General features: G+C 40.5%; 1 protein-coding gene across 1 annotated transcript in view; it reads left to right on the top strand.

The window, feature by feature from the left end:
• The window catches only part of adamts3 (ADAM metallopeptidase with thrombospondin type 1 motif, 3), a gene marked incomplete at its 5' end in the record, with an annotated part of 149063 nt that overhangs the window by 51921 nt on the left and 75845 nt on the right, over nucleotides 1-21297 (top strand). The window contains one exon of the mRNA XM_083904897.1: nucleotides 16705-16901. Within this exon, the coding sequence (XP_083761023.1) occupies nucleotides 16705-16901 (197 nt within the window). The remainder of the gene's footprint in view (nucleotides 1-16704; nucleotides 16902-21297) is intronic.

A 21297-nucleotide genomic window follows, 5' to 3' on the forward strand; every position in this document is an offset into this window, starting at 1 on the left:
AATCAATTTCAAGTACTTTATTATTGTTTGTACGATTTCCTGCCATATAAGGACCAAAACATCTTTGAAGGCAAAAGTCAGAGCAAACAATCCACAACATTATCAGTTGTGTTGGGCATGGACTGACTGGAAACTGTTTGTCACGTGACCTTTCAGCAATGACATTGGGTTGGTTGTTACATAAGAGAGAGAGAGAGAGAGAGAGAGAGAGAGAGAGAGAGAGAGAGAGAGAGAGAGAGAGAGAGAGAGAGAGAGAGAGAGAGAGAGAGAGAGAGAGAGAGAGAGAGAGAGAGAGAGAGAGAGAGAGAGAGAGAGAGAGAGAGAGAAAACCAGATGCAGGTCACCAAAATATATTGAACTCCTGAAAGGAAATACAGTGAGCATTTATTCCAAAAAGGCAGTTCACACCCTTCCATGAATGAAGCCTAAGTTTTGCTGCATGTTGTAACTGACCAACCCCAACAAGGCCTACCGTTGTCTGGGCTCTCTCTCTCTCTCTCTCTCTCTCTCGCTATCTCTCTCCCTCCACACAGCTCTCAAAAACACACCCCACACACATGCAATGTTCTATTACTCAACAGCTACAACACAAAAACAGATAAGCATGTTTGTAAAAGACAGCTTCCAGTTAAAGAAGTTGCGTATGTTATACTGAAAATGGGGTTCAGTAGATTGATTCATTAGTTTCTCTCACATTATGTTTACATAAATCCAAATATGGTTCACACTGCTTAGTTTAAATAGTCAAAGCAGAAAGAAACAGCTATCATTCAGAAAACTCTCACACTAGTCCACCTTTGTGTTTGACCCATACATGGAAATAAACGTATTATTATTATTTTCTCTAAGAATAATTGTTGCACATCAAGGGACTTCGAAAAGAAGGATCACGAAACACAATTCTCTTGGCCAAAACAAAAACAAAACAGTTTTTAAGACAATAATGACCCATTTAGAGAGAAAAATCCAATGTGCCCAACAATATAATTTTTTTGTGCTTTGGCTTCACTTTGTTTCACAAGTAAAATGCAAAAGAAAGTCCAAGTCCGATTATGTTCTTTGTAAATACAATGAAGTAGTACTAGAAGATTTAAGAGCAGTAGATTTAGGCAAAAAACATATGTGATCAAATGAACATTTTAACTCTGACCAAGCATCCAGAGTCAACTCTTGAACCCTTGTGTTTAAAGACAGGTCAGTCAGTATTTAATATGAAGTGCGTAGGTATGATGTATTCACTGCTTAGAAAAACAAAGTGTCCAAAAACATTTCATGGCTTGTGTTTGCACTTCTACTTTGTGATGTATCACCTACATTCACTCCAGAGGTCTGCAGCAGTCTCCAAATAGAATAATCAAGTAAGCGATTAGTGCCAGATGATGAACAACATCTGCTGCCATGAGTTTCCTGAATAGATCTTAATCAGGTTAAATACTTAGACAGTTTGCCTGTTATCTTATCGTATTGTCGTATACTATTATTTACGATCACTTGTTATTGATTGGTCATCACTGTTTGAGTATGGAGTAGTTAATCCACAGTCACACAGACTAATGTAATACATTGATCTGCTGTCAGTCATCGTGTCAATGTGGAAACACACAGCACACCTTTCCTAGAGTCGCATATCGACCTGACTCAGACCAATATTTGTTCTTATGAGAGTGCGAGGAAACCATAAAATGCCAATCGAATGTTGAGAACAACGTTTTCTCCGTAATGCTTAGCAGGTACTGAATTATTTAGGAGACTTTAGCAGTGGTAAATTAACTAATATTGAAACATTGGGAAATGTTGACTCGGCAATTCCCAACTAATTACCTGTGGCACGGTGATATTGTGAATAGCTCTAGTGTCTTCGAGTAAGAAGATTTTCACTTTGAAACCTGGGAGTTAATGTTCCTCCCACAGTCCAAAATGTAGATTGAAGTTATGATATACTGGTGACATGTGACCTACGGATGGACAGATGGATAATTGAGCTACATAATAACTCCCATATTCATCAGCGGTTCTTTGAAAGAACATATATATTGTTATTGTGCATTGGGACATTTTGTATCAAAAGCAATGAAGAGAATTACCCGTTTTGAGGAGTAGGTCCAGAGTTATTACTGCAGCGTCTGTACAACAGTGTCCAAAAAGAGACCTACTATTATAGCTGCCTCTTTATAATGTTGTCCCTCCTATTAAGAAGACACCATTCTTGGAGATAATCATCCACATACAGTTTAATCTACCACGTGTTTGCATTAATGTCAGGTCAGCTTTAACAGTGGGGGCGCTTGTCTATTTTTCATGAAAAACTATCATGTGTGGCAGCTGTTTGCCGGGGAGAATATGCTGATCGTGCTAATCAGGGGTGTCTTTTCTCTTGTTTGCTGAGCACACATGCCATATTTCTTTTCATGAAAGCCACTGTGTGAGTAAAGCCATTAATGGCACAGATCAGTCTGGCTTGACATTTCCATTTACAGTAGCTCTGAAAAAAGTTATTTTTTTCTGTTGCTGCACCTACAGCAGGGATGCCAGAGGGAAATTGGACAGGGGGCCAGATTTTTTTCAAGGGAGACCTCAGGGGGCCGGATTACACTTTCGGACTGAAAACACATGGATAGGTAGGCGATTTGAAATTATTCATGAACGCCTACACATCAAAAAGAAAAATTGCATTGGCACCAAAATAGCCTCACAATGAGGCCTACAATTACATACATTACAATTACAGCCTAAAGCAGGATTTTCCTATCCATGCAAGTAGCCTACATTTATAAATAAGAAATGCAACAAAATAGACTGTGCCAAGAAAACACGAGATTATTCCTTTAGATAACATGAGTGTAAACTTTTAATTTTATTATATTTATTGAAGGCTTGCACGTGAAAACACGTCAATGCATAATTAGGCCAATTGAAAGATGATGAGTCTACCGTCAGCACTACCAGTGCAGCTGCAGTTGAGGATTCCACTGAGAATTAAATATATGCCGTCATTTCCAGACTATTGAGCGCACCTGAACATAAGCCCCACACTAAAACCACTGAAGTCATCTTCTTCAGCGCCAGACCCCAACAACCCCAGAACGACTCCGTCAGCCACTGTCTCTCCCTCGCCGCCGCTCTCACGGCCACCCTCGCCCCAAGGCGAATCCGTGTGTGTGCCGTTCTCTTCATCACGCAGCAGTCCAGCCCCCCAAAACCTGCCGGTGACTTTTCCACACTGCCCCACGCGGTCAGGATCCACTGGCAGACCCGAAAAAAAGCCGCTCCTCGCACCCCCAGTGAAAGACTTCTCGCCGCTGATCATCCAAGCCAATGGTTCAAAGTGTGTGAAAAAAGTAGCGGCTTATATTCCTGGAATGACGATCATATATTTTAAAATTAGATTAAATAAAAAAAAAATATATATATTTTCCCCTCATCACCCCGTGGGCCGGGTCTGGCCTGCGGGCTGTAACCCTGGCATCCCTGACCTACAGAGTTATGGCTCAGTGAATAATGGACTGAAATCGGGTGCCCTCTTTAGGGGCCATACATTCTCTACATCACTACTTAAATAAAGCTGCCATCCCTTCTCGCTTTATAATTTCGGCAGTGTGGTGGTCTCAGAACCGACGTGTGCTGGAGCCGCAGTTGATTTTGTGTTGGCATTTTATTTGTCGTGTAATGGAAATGTCTTTTCTCCCAGCGGCACATGTAACACAGCATAATTACACTAGCTTTTATGACTGAGGTAATATTGTCTTAGCGTTTTTCATCCCCTTGCCTAATAGAGTATAAAATGAGTGGTGACAGCAGCGGCAACGGCAATAATTACCAGCAGTGCAGAGCAACAGGAGAAAAGATGCTGGCCTCGGCATTTCACATGGTGGAGAGACGCCATGCAGGTTTATAGTTTTGATGTGAAGGCTGGTAGAGATTTGTGTGTGTGTGTGTGAATGTCTATGTGTATTCTATGTGGCCCACCTGAAGATTCTGAATCACTGCTACCAGCCTCATGGGGGGATTTTTAGGCACATAATTAAATCCAGCACTTCTGTTCCCACTGAGCCTTATATTAAAGCATCTCTAATGGTGTCTAAGTGTTGGCTGCTTTGCCTAAGAAAACTGCACAACTAAAAGACCATTTATGATAGGAATACACTTGAAAAAGTTCTTATCTTTAAAGTGGCATAGACATTATGAACTAATATCCCTTGAGGACTAGATATCAATGTACTTGTTGTATCAAAGTCTGAAGAGAGGATTGTTCAGAGTCAAATCATGCTGCAATTTCACGTTGTTGCACACAACTGTACTCTTTTGTGTTTCCATCCATATTCTACCAGTCTCTTCAACCCTCATGCTGGTGCCAATCCCAACTGACATTGGGCAAAAAGCGGGGTACACCCTGGAAAGGTTGCCAGTCCTTCACAGGGCAAACATATAGAGGCATACAACCATTCACTCATACCTACAGGGCATTTGGAGTGGAACATTAACTGCATTTTGCCAAAGAACCAAGAGAAAACCTAAGCACACACGGGGAGAATATGCAAACTACATGCAGAACGGTCCTTGTATTCCAACTGGGTTGCAAACCCCAGATAAACTGACACATGCCTAAGTCCAGTTTGAAACACAGTGTCATACAGGTCTCCAGCATGGAAATATGAATAGCTTGAATGAAAAAAAAAAAACGGGGTAAAACCTCATTAAATACAATTTCACTTAATAGATTTCAATTTGACCACCCGCTGGAGGATTCAACATCAAAGTCGGTGTTTGCTTTCAAAGTCATTTTCCCTGAGCTGTCTTGCCATCCTGCTGGAGCAAAATCCCATGTGTCATTCCACATGGGAACCTCTCCACAGGGGTTATTGTTCTGGAGACATAACTGGCAACATGAAAGACTAAACATGACATGACTGACATGAAATATACTGCATGCTTAAGCAAACAGATAAAGGTGGTGGTCCGACATGCTGTACCTACTCCCTATTCCCTATATCGGTAATTTAGCATAACCTTAGGTTACATGTAGTGGAACAATTTACTAATGGAGGCCACTGGTCACAGCAGAGAACCAACATACTTCATTATAAACGTTGTCCGCTCTAATATCACAATAACATCGATTCATTTGTGCTTAGAGTTACCATTTATGTAAAAATTATTAATGTTGTTTTCTATTACACTATATAATCACTTGAAACCTTATAATGAACATTTTTTTTAATTTAAACATTTTTCTTTTATAGCCATTGTAGGAAACTTTGTCTGCGGAACTGTAGTAATTACAGAGTTCTAAAGTTCAACAGCCACACCATGAAAGAGTTTTTGAAGCTTGGTTAAGGAGAGATGTATACTATCAGTAAGCAGAGGTAAGGGTTTATGCCATGATGCAATTCTTGCTTTGATGGAGAAGTGTAAAGAAGGTCAGAAGGAGTTGCACTATGTCTTTGTGGATCTAGAGAAAGCTCATGATAGGGTTTCAAGAGAGGAACTGTGTTTGGGAGTGGCATAGAAATGAGGAGAGGGTGACGTGAGACAGTGTGCACTTGCGAGAGATGGATGGGTTCAAGGTGAAGGTGGGATTACACCAGGGATCGGCTCTGAGCCCCTTCTTGTTTGTAATGGTGATGGACAGGTTGACAGATGATGTCAGACAGGAGCCTCCGTGGACTATGTTGTTTGCAGGTGACGTTGTAATCTGTAGTGAGAGTAGGGGACAGATGGTAGAGAGCCTGCAGAGGTGGAGGGATGCACTGGAGAGAAGAGGAATGCAGGTTAGTAGGAGCAACACAGCATGCCTGTGTGTGAATGACAGAGTGACAGGTGGTGCAGTCGAGACGCAACGGGTACAGGTAGAGAAAGCAGAAGAGTTTAAATACCTGGGGTCAACCATTTAAAGCAGGGACAGAGACATGTGTCATGAGTGATGTCAGAGGGATAGCAGCAAAAGTGAATGGGAAGGTCAATAGAAAGACAATAGTGAGACCTGCTGTGATGTATGACTTGGAGACAGTGGCGCTGTCCTAAAGACAAAGAGTTGGAGTTGGCAGAGCTGAAGACGCTGAGAGGATGGACATGATTAGAAATTCAAGCATATTCAACGGACAGTTCAGGTTCAAAAGTTTGGAAATAAAGTAAGAGAGGCAAGGTTTGGTCATGCGCAGAGAAGAGACAGTGATTATATTAGACAAAGCATGAGATGGAGCTGCCAGGCATGAGGAAAAGCGGAAGACCGCAGAGAAGGTTCATCAATCGATCAATCACATTTTATTTGAATAGCCCACAGTTTACAAAACATAGTTTGTCTCACTGGACTTCACAGGTTTGGTAACATCCTCTTTCCTTAGACCTTCGAGGTTTCAGTCTCAAGCTGAGATATCAGAGATTTTTCTCACTGTACTCTCCATGATTCGTAACTTTACGATTTATTTGTACTTTGTACTTTGACTGTGCGATCAGAACAGCAGTAGAAGTGGAACAAAATAGCTATGAGGCTGACCTATCGCCTTGTACTTTTTTATTTTATTTCCATATGTGTGTTTGACATGTACACGTCACATGCCTGGGAAAGCCAGTGCTGCTTATAATTGCAACAGATTGTGCTGTTGGGATGAGCTCTCAAAGCTCGCTTTAAGTCATGAAATCCATGTTGTGGAAAGTCAGGCTTATTAAATTTAAGTTAATATTGTGTGCTTGGCTTGATTGTCAGGAGGAGAAGATCCACCTTGTCACCTGTTCTTCTGATTCTTGCTGGTCTTGAGCTGAATGATAATCCGTCTCTCTGTCTTGCCATATTCAACTGGTTGGTTTCTCAGGCAGGGGTTACATGAATCCAATTTGTTGGAGTTTGCATGTTCTCCCTGTGTGTGCGTGGGTTTTCTCTCTTTTCCTCCCGAAAGTCCAAAAACATGCAATATGGGGATTCGGTAAATTGGACACTCTGAGCTGACCGTGGTTGTGAGTGTGAGAGTGAATGGAGAGTGAGTGGTTTGTCTCCATGTGGCCCTGTAATGGACTTGCAAGTATCACCCTGCCAGTCTCCCTGTGTCAGCTGGGATTGGCGCAGCACCCGTCCCCAGTTCATACTCAGAACTAACGTATAGTAAGAACGTCACTCAATAACACTCCTTCTTATGTAGAGCTCATCATCATGGATATCATTATTGCAATATCCATCCATCCATCCATCCATTTTCTACCATTTTATCCTCCACATGAGGGTCGTGGGAGGTTGCTGTGCCAATCTCAGTTGACATAGGGCGATAGAGGGGTTTCACCCTGGACCGGTCGCTAGTCCATCGCAGGGCCACATAGAGACAAACAACCATTCAACCATTCACTCTCAAATTCCACATCCACAGTTTCCGGCACACCTCACAATTCCCAGAAAAACAATACACCACAGGACAGAACAACCCCTGCAACGGTAATCCTGATCATTAGCGGCTTCACCTGGGTTTAAAAAGAGTTATACCCACTAATGTTGGTGTGAAAGAGGCTTTAATTTTCTTTTTAGTGTTCAGTGTTGCACGGTGGTCCCCTCTGAGGGTTTTAATCCACGTAATTACCCTCATAAACATTTTATGACAGCCATTGCTTTAGCTCCCCAACTGCTGACTGTGTTCATGAAATTAACCAAATCAGGTAGATGCCACACAAAGCATTTTATCTTTAAAAATCTTAATTAATTAATTAGTCAGTCAGACTAAAACCAGACATGTTAATCGGACTGAAATTGTCATGTAAAGTTGGACTTAACACACCCACATAATGCGTCCGGGAGTTGAGCTACTGCGTTGATTCTTTGAGTTGGACCAGATTTAGACTCGAGCTTGTCTGAGGTAAAAAAAAAAGGTGAACAAAGCGCACTCGAGCACATCCCTAACATCGAACGAAAGGAAATGATGAATTATTATCGTGTTTTTGGCTGTACCAATCGGTCACAGGTAATTTGAAATACACATGCCGCGGTGCATGTGTATTCCCTGTACCGGTGATCCCCGTGGTTGTAAAACGGTTTAACTAATTTTCTAATGCGATGATAATAATATAATTCATATACTGTACAGTGTATAAAAAAATAGACTGTGGTCTGTGGACTAATGCATATCATATAGTAGGTCCTTGAAATGAAAGACTCTTGGTTGACGTTACACCTTTGGTATTCATGATATCATACAGTTAAGGTTAGGTTGAATAAAGACGTTATATCGATATCAGGATATGCAATAGACAGAAGACTCATCGGGTCGTCATTGATCCAAGACGAGGGAGCCAACATGTATAGATCTGCGCTGCCAATAAACTGTAACTGTAAATACAGTGGCCTTTCCTGCGGACCAAGTGCCTTTAAATCTATAATGAGCTTTTCTGTGGTTTCAGACATTTATCCATAAGTTTTTAGCTCTGAGGAGCCTTCGAGTACCTCCAATATGGCCGCGCATCGGGGTTTAAAGGTGCATTATGTAATAAATCTAAAGCAACTGGCCATAAAATCCTCCTAATATGTCACAGAGACTCAGGAATAATGTTCATATAACAAACTGAACTCACCAACAACAACAGTACAGACAAAATATTTGCATTAAAAATCTTTTGCAGACTGCAAATCATGTTTATGTTTTGAAATCATGTTTTGGCATGTGGAGCCACCTACCGCCGTCTACCAATCATTGCAATCAGTAGAGTCTCTGCTGCCGAGCAACCACGGGTTGCCAATTACGTCAGAAAACTAAACCTAAAAGACCTCGGTATTTTGAATTTGAATGTAGTAACCGTTTTTGGCCACATTCTTACATATGGCACCTTTAATGGACTTCAAGAAGACTCTAAAATGTGCTCAACCTTATATTAGCAAGCTGAAAGGACACATTTCTACCCTTAATGGAGCAGAGGCAGACACACTATAAATTGGAAAAGTACTCGTATTAGGCTCTCATTTGTTAATATTCAGCTTTTTTTAAAGATTTTTTTCAACACCAGTTCATTGTGAGTTCATTGTGTACTCAGTTCAAAAATATATTAATGAATCACTCATAAGCCTGAACGTAATCCAACTCTGAATTGAAGTCACTGTGGTTATTTATAGTCGAGATGTCTGTGTAATAGTTACAGTTTTAGTCAATAACTCAACTGCGATGTTTGACAAGCAAAGTACTTTCACATTTTTGTACGTTTGACATTTTGATGTTATATACTGACAATGACTTTGTGAACCAGCTCCTGAACAAGGGACTGGAATATCGTAATCATGAATAATTATCATGACTGAAATACGAACAATACTCCTCCTTCCTATATACTCCCAACTCTAAATTTGCACACACTCGCATTCAGATGGAACTGGTGTTTTGTTGTTGTGGGTTTATAAAGGAAGATGTAGCATAGACAGAAGTTTTTTCAAGAAGTACATTTTTTAAGAATGTGTTGTATCATGTAATTGTCTCCCCGGCAGCAATTGTTCCACATTAGTGGTCTATGATTCTTTGATTGGGAGTCAGCGACTTTACAATCAGTGTCCCATTTGAAAGCAGTTGACTCAAGAGCTACAATGTCACCTCTTCATCATATGCGCCTGTGTGGAAAAAAAACCTTAGATGAGATGTCTTGAGATGTGTTGTGTTTCGTACAGGGAAACCCCTTTGACTTTGCCTATATTGGTGATCTTTTGCCTCTTTTCATGGTCCAGGAGATCACGTCAGGGCTCTAGAGTGTGACCAATTTGGTCACATATGCGGGTGCGAGTAAATCTTTTCTTTGGTCGCACTGGTGCACCTAACATTTAACAGAAACAGCACTCACTGTCACAAATTGATTCTGTCGATTCTGGATTTAAAAGCATTGGGGGGTTCATTCATCTCCCTCCCCTGCCACTTTCTTTCTCTTACACACACACAGACAGTATATTCACTACAGTATAGTATAGTAGTATTCAATATATATTATTGTAGTTTCATAGTTAGAGATAGTTAGTAATACTTGATGAATACATAATGCCTTGCCATCAATTTTGTTTATAGTGTGTTTGTATTCCCTCCTATATATGCCATATAGCTACTACAAAATGGTCAGGATTTTTTCTTTGTCAGTCACCATTTAATGTGTGTTTGTGTGTACAAACACTATGTTTGTGCTTCTAATGAAGGCAAACATTTACCGACACCTTAGTATAAATATATGTATAGGAAATGAAAATTGTGGCACTTTGCAAAATATGGGTGCATATATGCCGTTGCACCAGTGCAAAAAGATAGTTTTGAAAACCTGGTTTATACTCCTGAAGCATGTCCGGCACGAGGGTGCACCCAAGAGAAATGATCTCTCGCTGGCTTGTTGGGCACGAGGTTGACGAGAATTTGAACTTTTGTTCAGAGTTGTGTGTGTGTGTGTGTGTGTGTCTCCCATGAATAATGACGGTGTCTCAGAGAGTCACTGAAAGTTTACAAGAGGCTGGAGGGAAACAAATGGGCACAGTATTGGGTTTATTTGCGACAAACATTGCACTCTGGAGTCTACATAATATGTAGTGTATATTATACACTACCGTTTGGGGTCACTTAGAAATGTCCTTCTTTTTGAAGGAAAAGCACTTTCAATCAATATAGCATTAAATGTTTCAGAAATACACTCTGTACATTGTTCATGTGGTAAACGACTGGAATTTTAATGGAATATGTACAAAGGTGTATAGAGGCCCATTTCACATGGTATATTGTGTTTGCTAATCACGTTAGAAGGCTATTGGATGATTAGAAGTGCTGTGCAAAAGTTTAATGCGCGCTAACGGATGACACGTTTCCATGACGACTAACCGAAAATAGATGCGTATGACGTCATGTTTACATGCCGCGACACACCGGAGTCCAGGCACCGTTGACCTGTTAGCTCTGTTAGCTGCATTAGCTCCTTTTAGCTCCTTTTAGCGCCACTAGCGCGCCTACAGTGGAACTGGAGCGGTCTGTTTATAAAACGAAAAGAGCATCGCTACAAATAACCAGCGTACCTGTGTACTGCGTATGTGTGCCTCTGTTATTAAAGTTTAGCGTTTCTTTAGAGACTCATTTTAGCAATTTGGAGTCACGTAAACAAGACGTCACACGCGTTTTTTTTCCGGTCAGTCTTCATGGAAACGCGTTGTACGTTAACGCCGTTGACCTTAAACGTTTGACAGCACTATTGAAAACCCTTGTGCAATGACGTTAGCACAGCTGAAAACAGTTCTGCTGGTTCTTTGACGAAAGCAAAGTTTGAAGGGCAAAATTATTATTTTGAATAAAAATCCTTATTTCTAATTTTGTCAATGTCTTGACTATATTTTCTATTCATTTTGCAACTCTTTTGGTGAATAAAGATGTGCGTTTTAATGGAAACACCCCAAAAAAAATATAGGTGACCCCAAAGTTTTGAACGGTAGTGTACATTTTTCTGTCACACTATTGATGATTGTGAACAGTGCAATGTGGATGTTCACAGCAGACACAGTAGATTTCCATTGTAAGCTTATGGCGAGTTGCCTACTTGTACCATTTTTAGCACGGGACGGCTCTGGCTGGCCTTGTTGCCACCTTGCTGTGCAGTGCCACGTGTGGGCTGGAGCTGGCTGGGAGCCTTTTCCATCTCCTGGGCTGCTGCTGCTGCTGCTGCTGCTGCTGCTGCTGCTGCTGCTGCTGCTGCTGCTGCTTCGTGGTGGGGCTCCCATGGGACTGGGGAATGGGTGGGGGCACGCTGCTGACTGAAGCACACTAGTGGTCTTAAGGAGCACTGCTGAGGGGAAGTCGTGTGCGTTTGAAGTAGGGACCTCAGAAGGCCTGTTTACTCAAGAGGAGGAGGGGAAGCTGGGCTACTGCACAAGAATGCCTGTGTCATGACGGGAGCAGCAGAGAGGAGGAATGTGCTCCACAATCCTAACACTGTAGGAGCCGAGCCACGGCTGAGGTGGCAGCCATTTCTCTGTATTTATTTTAGCTCCCTCTCCACTCAATCACTGGCCCTGTCTGCGGCTCTGAGCATACCTGGAAAACTGAAAAATGGTGTGTGCTTGTATTTATGGATTGTGATATTAGTATTTGCCAACCGTTGACACTTTTCATAAATAAATTAATAACTTGATATTTTTAATCTTAATTTAATTCAAGATTTTTTTGTTGTTTTTTTTTTTTTTTTTTTTTTTAGATTTAATGATCTGCCTCAAGGTTCATCCCGTACGTTTTGAATTTTATTCTGTATTCATAATTCGGAGGTTCTCAGCAAGGTCATAGTTCGCACTAACTGTGCTCTGTGTGGTTAATCTTATAGTCCCTTCATTTGTTCAGACTCCTGAATATGTCTTTATCAACTATACTGCACTGTGAGTTAGAGGTTGAAAGGTCAAAAATAGATTCTTAGAAATATTTCCATGTCTTATTTCATATGGGATTAAAGTCCAGATGAGGTTAATCTTAGAGTAGAGCGCTGAGGTTTGTATAAAGGCACTGAAATGAGATTTGTTTTGACCCAGCCCACTGCCAAACCTTCTAACACGGCAGGATGATGGCTTTCTGAAAAGCCTGAGCTACTCTTGAGTGTATGTGACTTTTGTTTACCGAGCCTGGTTTGTTTGTAAATGGACTGCGTGAACCCACATGAACTCAATTTTCAGTTCAAGGCCAGCACTGTGTTGCTGAGAGTCTGCAGAGGTTTATGGACGCTGCTATGGTAGGTGACCTCCTTTGCCTCAGGTTTACATTAAATTTCACAGTCAGAATGATGATCTTCTGGTCATGGCATGCAAAAGGAAGCTGAAGGAGCTGATATACACAGCACCGTGGGCTGTGCAATACTGAGCAGATACCACTGAGGGCAAAAGCTGCCCCACATTTCAGCTCACAGTGTGTGGATAAATGTCAGTGATAAACAATATAGTTTACTGTGCTGTACAAACAAAACGTTTGATTTAGTTGCTCTATCCTCATGCTCCATTTGTCCATGGGTTTGTGATTTGTGTCACAAGGTGTTTGGTTCAATTTTGTTCATATTATCTGTCAGATTGTTGGAAAATGTATGTGTGTCGGTGATGTTGCAACAAGAGAGAAAGCCCAGAAATTGAAACCTTCTGCCTGAAAACATTTGAAGTCCGAGAGATTAAAAGGAACCACGTTTTAAAAATGAAGGAAAAAGTATATTGGACATTGTGCCGTGAATCCGCTAATCAGCTTTCTATCCACACATAAACGGCATCATGGGATCACTGAAATGCTAATTTGTGAAAACAGGTTTCAGAGTTTTTGTTTGTACAACTGCTTTGGGGAAATTATGATGTCCCACTAGGGCTGGGCGATTCATCGAATTTTAATCGTGATTTCGATTTTAGCTTCTCACGATCATAAAAACATTTAATTGAAGAAAATCGATAATCAACATTTTGGCTTCAATGTGATGGACATTGAGCAAACGAAATTGTTTGCAAAGTTTCTCGCGCTGTCATGTCTGCCCCTGAAGGCAACACGACCAACTTCATTTCAATCCCTTAAAGTTCAGCCATGAAGTGGTCTATAACCACGCGACAAAGCTCGTCAGCCAGCGCCACCGCAACACAGTCCTCTATTAAGGACACTCTTTATAATGTGTCCCATAATATCCCACCACATCCCACAGACATCAAGAGATAGTGGAGGCCGTGACGTTAATTAACAAAAATATGGTAGCAAAGGACATGTAAGCATCAGTACCGTAAGCAACCCAGGATTCAAGACGCATGTTAAGACTTTGGACAAGCGTCACGTGTTGCTGTCACGTAAACATTTCAGCGTTATTAGTGATGTATTGTTTTTATTGCTATCATTATTTTAATTGACTATTATTATTTTACTTGTTTACGTGTTACTAATTTATTTCTGACTGTTCTTTTAAGTTATATTTAGTTTTGTTGGTTCAATAAATACTCAAGTTTTGAAATCAATGAATAATCGTGTTTATTAATCGTGATTTCAATATCAATCAAAAATAATTGTGATTATTTTTTTTGCCATAATCGCCCAGCCCTATGTCCCACTTCTCTCTTGCGCAGGCATTTGCTGTCACTATATTTGTGGTCCTCGTTGTCTTCCTCTCTTTGTGTCGGGAGATGGTTTGGTCTGTTCCCTTTGTAATAACTTTCATTTTCTCTCCTGCCATGGTTCATTCTGTGTCTGTATCTTCTAAATGCTTTATTTCCAAGCGTTTAGAGACTTTTTGGGTGTCTCGTGTGGATAAAGACATTTCTTGAAACGACGCCGTGTTTACAGAAAATGACAAAGAAAAATATAGTTTTGGGAAAGTCCTGCTGTCCATGTGGATAATAACACAAATAAGACAAATTTGAAACATCACAGCCTTACTGTCGGCCTCAAACTAAATCAAAGACACATGCAGAGATTTTCAATGCTGCAGTTTGAAAAGTTAATCTCCGGTGCCTTGTGCTGAGAAGCAGTTAAGTGTCAAGTAAGGGATATCTGTGGCCACACAGATATCTAAGATTAGGATTACCAGAAGGACCCAAAGCAGGATTTCGCATCAGCGTTTAAACAGTCCTCAGAGAGCACAATGAGGGGGATTTTACTGCTTTCATATGATAGGGTAGTATCAGCTGTTTCATGGTCTGATTCAGTACAGTGAAGAGTGACCAAATTCTGTCAACTCGGACGATTAACTTAATTGTCATATCAAGTGGAGATGGAAGCTTGCTTTTGAAGTCGAGTTTGATTTCAAAGGATATTCTATGAATGAAAAAATAGCAATGGATATCTCATGGTGGGAGTTAGCATTATAGAAAATGGAATGACCTGAAAGCAGTTCCCCATGTTATGAGCTGCTTGTATAGGCCCTCTTTTACACTTAGGTTAGCAGTCCATGCAGGTTTAGCTTTGAGCTTTATTAGCAGCGACAACAGTATGTTCTAAGTTAACCGAGCGTCATGCTCTATTACTGACTTCAAGGAGTGTAAACCACTTTGTGTTTGGAACTGTACAGTGGTCTGATTAAGAGATTAGTCTACCATCATTCCATTCATTAAACAAATAATAACCTGCACTTGAGAGACAGTGTGTGAATGCTTTTTCAACTTGAAGGTTGTGGGTTCGATTCCCAGCTCTGCTGATGTGTCTTTGGGACACTTAACTCGCTGTGGCTGCAGCGTGTGCATAGGTATGAATGATAAGGGACAGGATAGGACATGGCTACTCAATTTGGCATTGCTCAAGGGCCACATATTAAATAATCTCTGTGTTCGTGGGCCACAACTTAAAAATGTATAATTTTAATAGTATAAAAACTAAAATTTGAAATGCACTGCAGTACAATACAAGGACAGAAAAATAAATGAAGTTTTGTTGATTGACCATTAAACTAAAATACTTCTCTTCCCTCATTAAAACGCATAAGGCCAAACATCGTTAGACAAATGAATTGTTAAAGATAACCAATTACAAAATGAACAGATTGTCATTACAGTAAAATACTGACTTTCTTCCTTTGTAACAGAACAAAAAGTATTTTTCAAACTGCTTTTTAAAAGTGTTTTTCAAGCAATGTGTTGAAGAAATTAAATCAACATCTTTGATAAACTGTGAATGGATTGTCAAGTTTGTTATCAGTCTCACACTTTAAGTGTAAGACAAACTAACAGATCTCCCTGCTCCCCCTCCATTTTACTTCACCTTCTCCTTGCACTCTGTGCACCGTGTAGCCAGTTTCGATTAATAATCATTTTGGTCGACAACAACAACAATCCAATTTTCTGCCTTAAACATCAGATAACATAAGAAAAAAAAAAGAATATGCTTCAGTTGGTTTTGTGGTTTGTTTGCAGTTGTCAAACAGATTTTCTACAAGTAGGAATAAACAGAAGTAAAATTGTGCTGTAGACTCTGGTAATACCTTTCCAGATACAATCTGAAGAAAGCACACTCGTTAATACAGATTTAACCCTCGAACAGTTCCTGCATTTCTTAAATGAACTATGTATGGTGTATAATGTGTTAAGAAAGCAATTTAAACAAACAATGAAAAAGCAATGAAGCTTTTGATGTGTGTATAAGAGTGAGTGTGTGATCATTATTATTATTGTTTTTCACTTTAATTAACAGCACCTTTAAAAGAAAAGGAAACTATTGCAATTTTTACTTTAAAGGTCCCATATTATGCAAAATCAACTTTTTGGAGGTCCTATCAGTCGGCAAAGTGTGAAGAAAGATGACTCACTCATGTTTTTGTGGTCCTCCTCAGTCTAAGTACAGGAGATAAAACACGTGGTGTTGACTTCCGCACTCAGTGGGACGTCACAATGTGCCAAATTCCTGGAATTGTCTCGTGGAGCTCCGTTTTGTCCGTAAAACACGTGAGAGTGCTGGCGAGGGCAACGGTATCCGAAAACCGGAAGTCCACAAAAAGTTCTATTCTTGGCTCCACAGTGCAGCACAGAGTCCTACACAAACTTCCAGCCTCAGAGGATTTATCTGTCCAGTTAATACATGTTATATATGACGGCAATGAGCCTGCTAGAGCCTGCAAATGATTTTCCAAATGCTAACTGCTGTTTGCTTTTTTTTTTTTTTTTTTATAAAAGAGATACTACTAAACATAGCGTTCTGAACAGGGCTGTTTTGGCAGGGTGATTTAACTGGAGAAACTGTTTAACTTGGAGAAATATGGTAAAATATGAGTCCTTTAACCCTATTTTTCCTGATCTCTTAACAGAACCAAAGTTGGACGTACCTGGAACTCTCAACACTGTAGCCCGCCAGGTCAATAATACCATACATCGCCGTCGTCGCCGCAGAGATGCCGGGGAGGACGATTACAACATTGAGATCCTGCTGGGAGTCGATGACTCGGTGGTGCGATTTCATGGCAAGGAGCATGTGCAGAACTACTTACTCACTCTGATGAATATTGTAAGTCACGGCCACTTTTTCTTTTGTCAGGTAAAAGCATTTTCTGTAGCATATATGACTTTGTCATTGAATAATCATGTGGGTATGAAGGACATGACGTTGTTGTTGCATGTATGATTGATCTGAAACTTTTACAGGTATGGACATGTTAGTAGGCACAGTTTAACCTTGGGGAAAATAAGTACTGTAGGTTTTACGTTATTTTTAAAGGTGCATTCTGTAATAAATCAAAGCAACTGGCCATAAAATCCTCCTAATATGTCACAGAGACTCAGGAATAATGTTCATATAACAAACTGAACTCACCAACAACAACAGTACAGCCAAAATATTTGCATTAAAAAAAATATTTTGCAGACTGCAAATCATGTTTATGTTTTGAAATCATGTTTTGGCATGTGGCGCCACCTAACGCTACCACCTACCACCTACCAGTCATTGCAGTCAGTAGAGTCTCAGCTGCCGAGCAACCACGGGTTGCCGGTTACGTCAGAAAATAAAGACCTCGGTATTTTGAATTTGAATGTAGTAACCATTTTCGGCCACATTATTACATATGGCACCTTTAAATCAATACCACTATAGCATTCGGCATTGATTGGCACATTTACTGCTTATCAACCTTGTTTCCAGCATCACTGGCTGATTTAAGCAAATACGTTAATTACACTATACGCCTCCTGTCCTGCACCCTAAGTAAGGCAGACAAGGATTGCAACTAATTGGTGAAGGGAGTGCAGCAAAAAGTCTGACATTTTCTCAGAAACTGTGCTTTTTTTCCAACCCAATCACCAGAAAAAATATATTTCTCCATAATGCTATTGTGAACAGGCAGCAGAAAGTACTGAATTTGATTAAATATGATTGTCATTTCATTTGTGTGTCACGCACTGAAGAACACCAAAAGTTAGGTAGCAGCAGTGCATTTACAAATCCTTTCATTTTATCTCATCGAGAGGAAGAAAAAAGGAAGATAATTATAACAATAATTAGGTCGGTAATTCAAAACAGATTATCTTCATAGCTCTGTTCCTAACTAAAAAGAAATGTTCTTCTTTCTAAAGCCTGGCCAATTCAGTCTGCTCTAATGAAACTTCATTCACTAACTCACATTTTTAAAAAGTCATCCAACTAAATCAAATCAGAGGATTTCTTGTATCATACAACAAAAAGTACATTTTATTCTCATTTATATTGGTAAAGTCCCTGTACACAACTGTTCACAAAAGATCTTTAAGTCGCGTAAAGTTCTATCTGATAACTGATCTTTATGAGGCAATAAGTTTGTAACTTTGGCTTGAACATCAACCAACCACTTTTCTCCCCTAATCCCTTTCACAAGGTAATCTGTTCTTCAGAGGTGACCTTGTGAAATAATCCCAATTAAATATTTTCTTTATGTCTGATGTTTGGGGGTTCCAATCCCATTATAGCCACTAAATACTGAACATTTTTTACAGGAAATCAGCCTTAAGTTTGATCCGATTATTCTTCTTCTTTTAAGAATGGAGGCACTCTTCTCTCTATAGGGACAAAGGCACTACAGTGGAGGAATCACTTCCCTGTAATCTGCCAAGACACTTACTGTTTGTAACTCACCATTATCTGACTCTTCATCTGTCAGCATTTCCAACAGCCTCTCTGCTTTGGCCCGTTGTTGTTTCAAGTAATCTCCTGAGTTTAGCCACTTGGAAATCTAATGCATGTGTGTACACATAATTAAGTTGTCTAAATGCCAATAGCCTCTACTTTATTCTGCTCAAAGACAAAGGCGTGCACGTTTAATCACCAGCATCATTCCGTCTTCTGTGTACAGCTGTTGGGTTGAAGTTGCTCCACAGTGGAGGTCATTTCATCAGATCAAAATAGTCGATTCAGACAAGCGGTTTGTTCTGGGAGTTACATTTTGGCAGTGTTAACCCTTCAGGGGGGGTCACAGAAAAGCCTCATCACATTGACTGAAAACCTTCACCAGTGTGAGCTGGTGTTCCTCTAATGAAACGTCGGAATGCAGATGGAGCAGATGGGTTTGTTGAGAGAGCTGCTTCACTGCAGAAGCGGCTTCTGCTGTCCTTCAGCACCACGTCCGCTGACGATCACAGCTTCCCAGAGGGACATGAAATGGGTCGATGAAATCTATCTATAAAGCGAGTTGCGTCTGTGTGTCTGTGACAGGCATATTTCACTGACCGTTAGTCAGATTGCCCTAAGACTTTGGATATGGGTTGAGCATGGCCCGATGGTGTGCATCCTTGATTCAAATTTTTTTTGGAGGAATTAATTTGCACTGATTTCTCATGGTGCACTTTCGCTGATTTATCTGGCTACACCAGGCAGGCAGCGGCTCATCAGCAGCAGCTGCGCTGTCCGGAGCAGGTGGGAGGTGGGAGTGAAGAGGCTGTCATCACGATGGGTGAGACATTCTCACACGGTTCACCGCAGAACATGGTGTTATACTGAAACGACGAGGTGTCCATTCACCAATACTCAAGGACGTATTTATTTTGCATTAGCATACTACTACTTTGCGGCTAACTTGGCGAACCAGTTTCCAAAGGTCAGCTACCGGGTCTACGATTAGCATTAGCGTAGGGCTAACATAATAGAAACACTGTGCAACCTCATTAACCTCAACGCAAATGTCTACAATCTACTGATTGAAAAATTGACTATTTTGTATTTCTGATGAGTATGTGCACATTTTCTGTGAAGGCATTGACCCCAAAAAAGACTTAAAACCTAAAACCTTCTCAATTTACACTGCAAGAGATTATCAAGAGATTATCCTTTGAAATGCATGTGTTCAGAAGCATTTATGTGCTAAAGCACAGACTTGTCTCTGCTGCATTCACTGGCTTTATTAATTTTGACAGTGCTTTGTTTAATTTATCGTTGGTTTGAATTTAGGACCCTTACAAACTTTATTCTCCACATGAGGGTCACGGGGTCGCTGTGTCAATGTCAGCTGACGTAGGGGGTGAAAGGCTGGGGAACCCTGGATAGGTCGCACCTGTGAGTTTCCAATTTGCATAATCCCCAAATCTGCATGTTTCTGGACTGTGGGAGAACCTGGAGAGTACCTTACAAAGCCATTTTAGGGATCACAATCCTTTAATAATCTGTGTTTTGCGTTGAGATGACATGACATGACAACTGAAATAAATTGGACAAACTGAATGCTCTCAAAGGAATAACATTGTAGAACATTGTTTGTCACCTCTGTGAAGATGAGGTGCTGTCGATGAAGGCCTCCAGGTTTAAATGCTGGCAGGATTTTGACAATTTGTCTCGAGACACTGGTAGCTAATTTGTGTCTGTCAGTCATGTGTTCATTTTATTTTTTTTGGACTCTAGGTAATGGAACTTGAAATAACTTACAATAAAATACTTTAATGCGACCTGGTGGCCTTGATGTTGAATTGCAATGTCTATAGGCTGCATATCGGTGTGTTGCCGTAAATGGATATATGATCAATCTTCCCTCGTGGTTTTATCCATCTGTCTCACTCATTCTCTGCCAGCGGTTATGATGGCTGGCAACAATGATATTATGGGGGATATTGAAGCTGTTTTCCAATTGATGTCTCCTCTTCTCTAACCCCCCCCCCCATGTCTTTTTATGGGTTTTTTTTCTTTAACATTGATTTTTTTCCTCCTCTCCTCTTCATGTCATTTCTTGTTTACTCGTCTATCTCCTCACCCTCCCGTCTTGTCTCTTCCTATTTGGACTATCCAGGGAGGGGAAAAAAAATAACCCATGTACGACATGTGATGTTAAGAAACATATTCCTCAGATCAAAATAGTGAATGAAATGAAGCGTAGAGAAAATGATGAACACACACGAGTCTGCCTCGGTCCTTTCATCTGTCCTCTGTCCCTCTTCTCTCGTCCACCTTCTTCTCCTGCCGGCAAGTATTGCAGGCGAACAGAGATGTGGCCGGTTTGCTTCACACTGATACGTTTGCAGTTTAACAGATTAGTGGCAAATGGACTATTAGTTAAATACAGACAGATATCTCGCTGTCCTCCGTTAAGTTTAACATGTGAATTCGATAGGATAAGGTTGTCCTTTATCAGTCAGTCCCACAACAGGGAGATTTACAGTTGTACAGCAGCAGAGACAGTCAAAAGTAAAGGTAATAAATAATAAACATGCATTTTAACAATAAATAAATAAAAAAGAGAATATCACATGCAGTATAGGTGGTGAGTTTCAAGAATTTGTACAGCATGAGGTTATTATTTCGAATGTTGTGGAGGATTGCAAATATGAGACATTGCAGTGAATAACACTGGTGGTGTTACACAATACAGAATCAACATTGGGTGATTTTTCATGAGAGAAACGGGGCTTGTCGTACAGTCCAACAGCAGCAGGGAGGAACTGCGATAGGG

The sequence above is a fragment of the Microchirus variegatus genome (assembly GCF_963457635.1).
Source record: "Microchirus variegatus genome assembly, chromosome: 18".
Taxonomy (NCBI): domain Eukaryota; kingdom Metazoa; phylum Chordata; class Actinopteri; order Pleuronectiformes; family Soleidae; genus Microchirus; species Microchirus variegatus.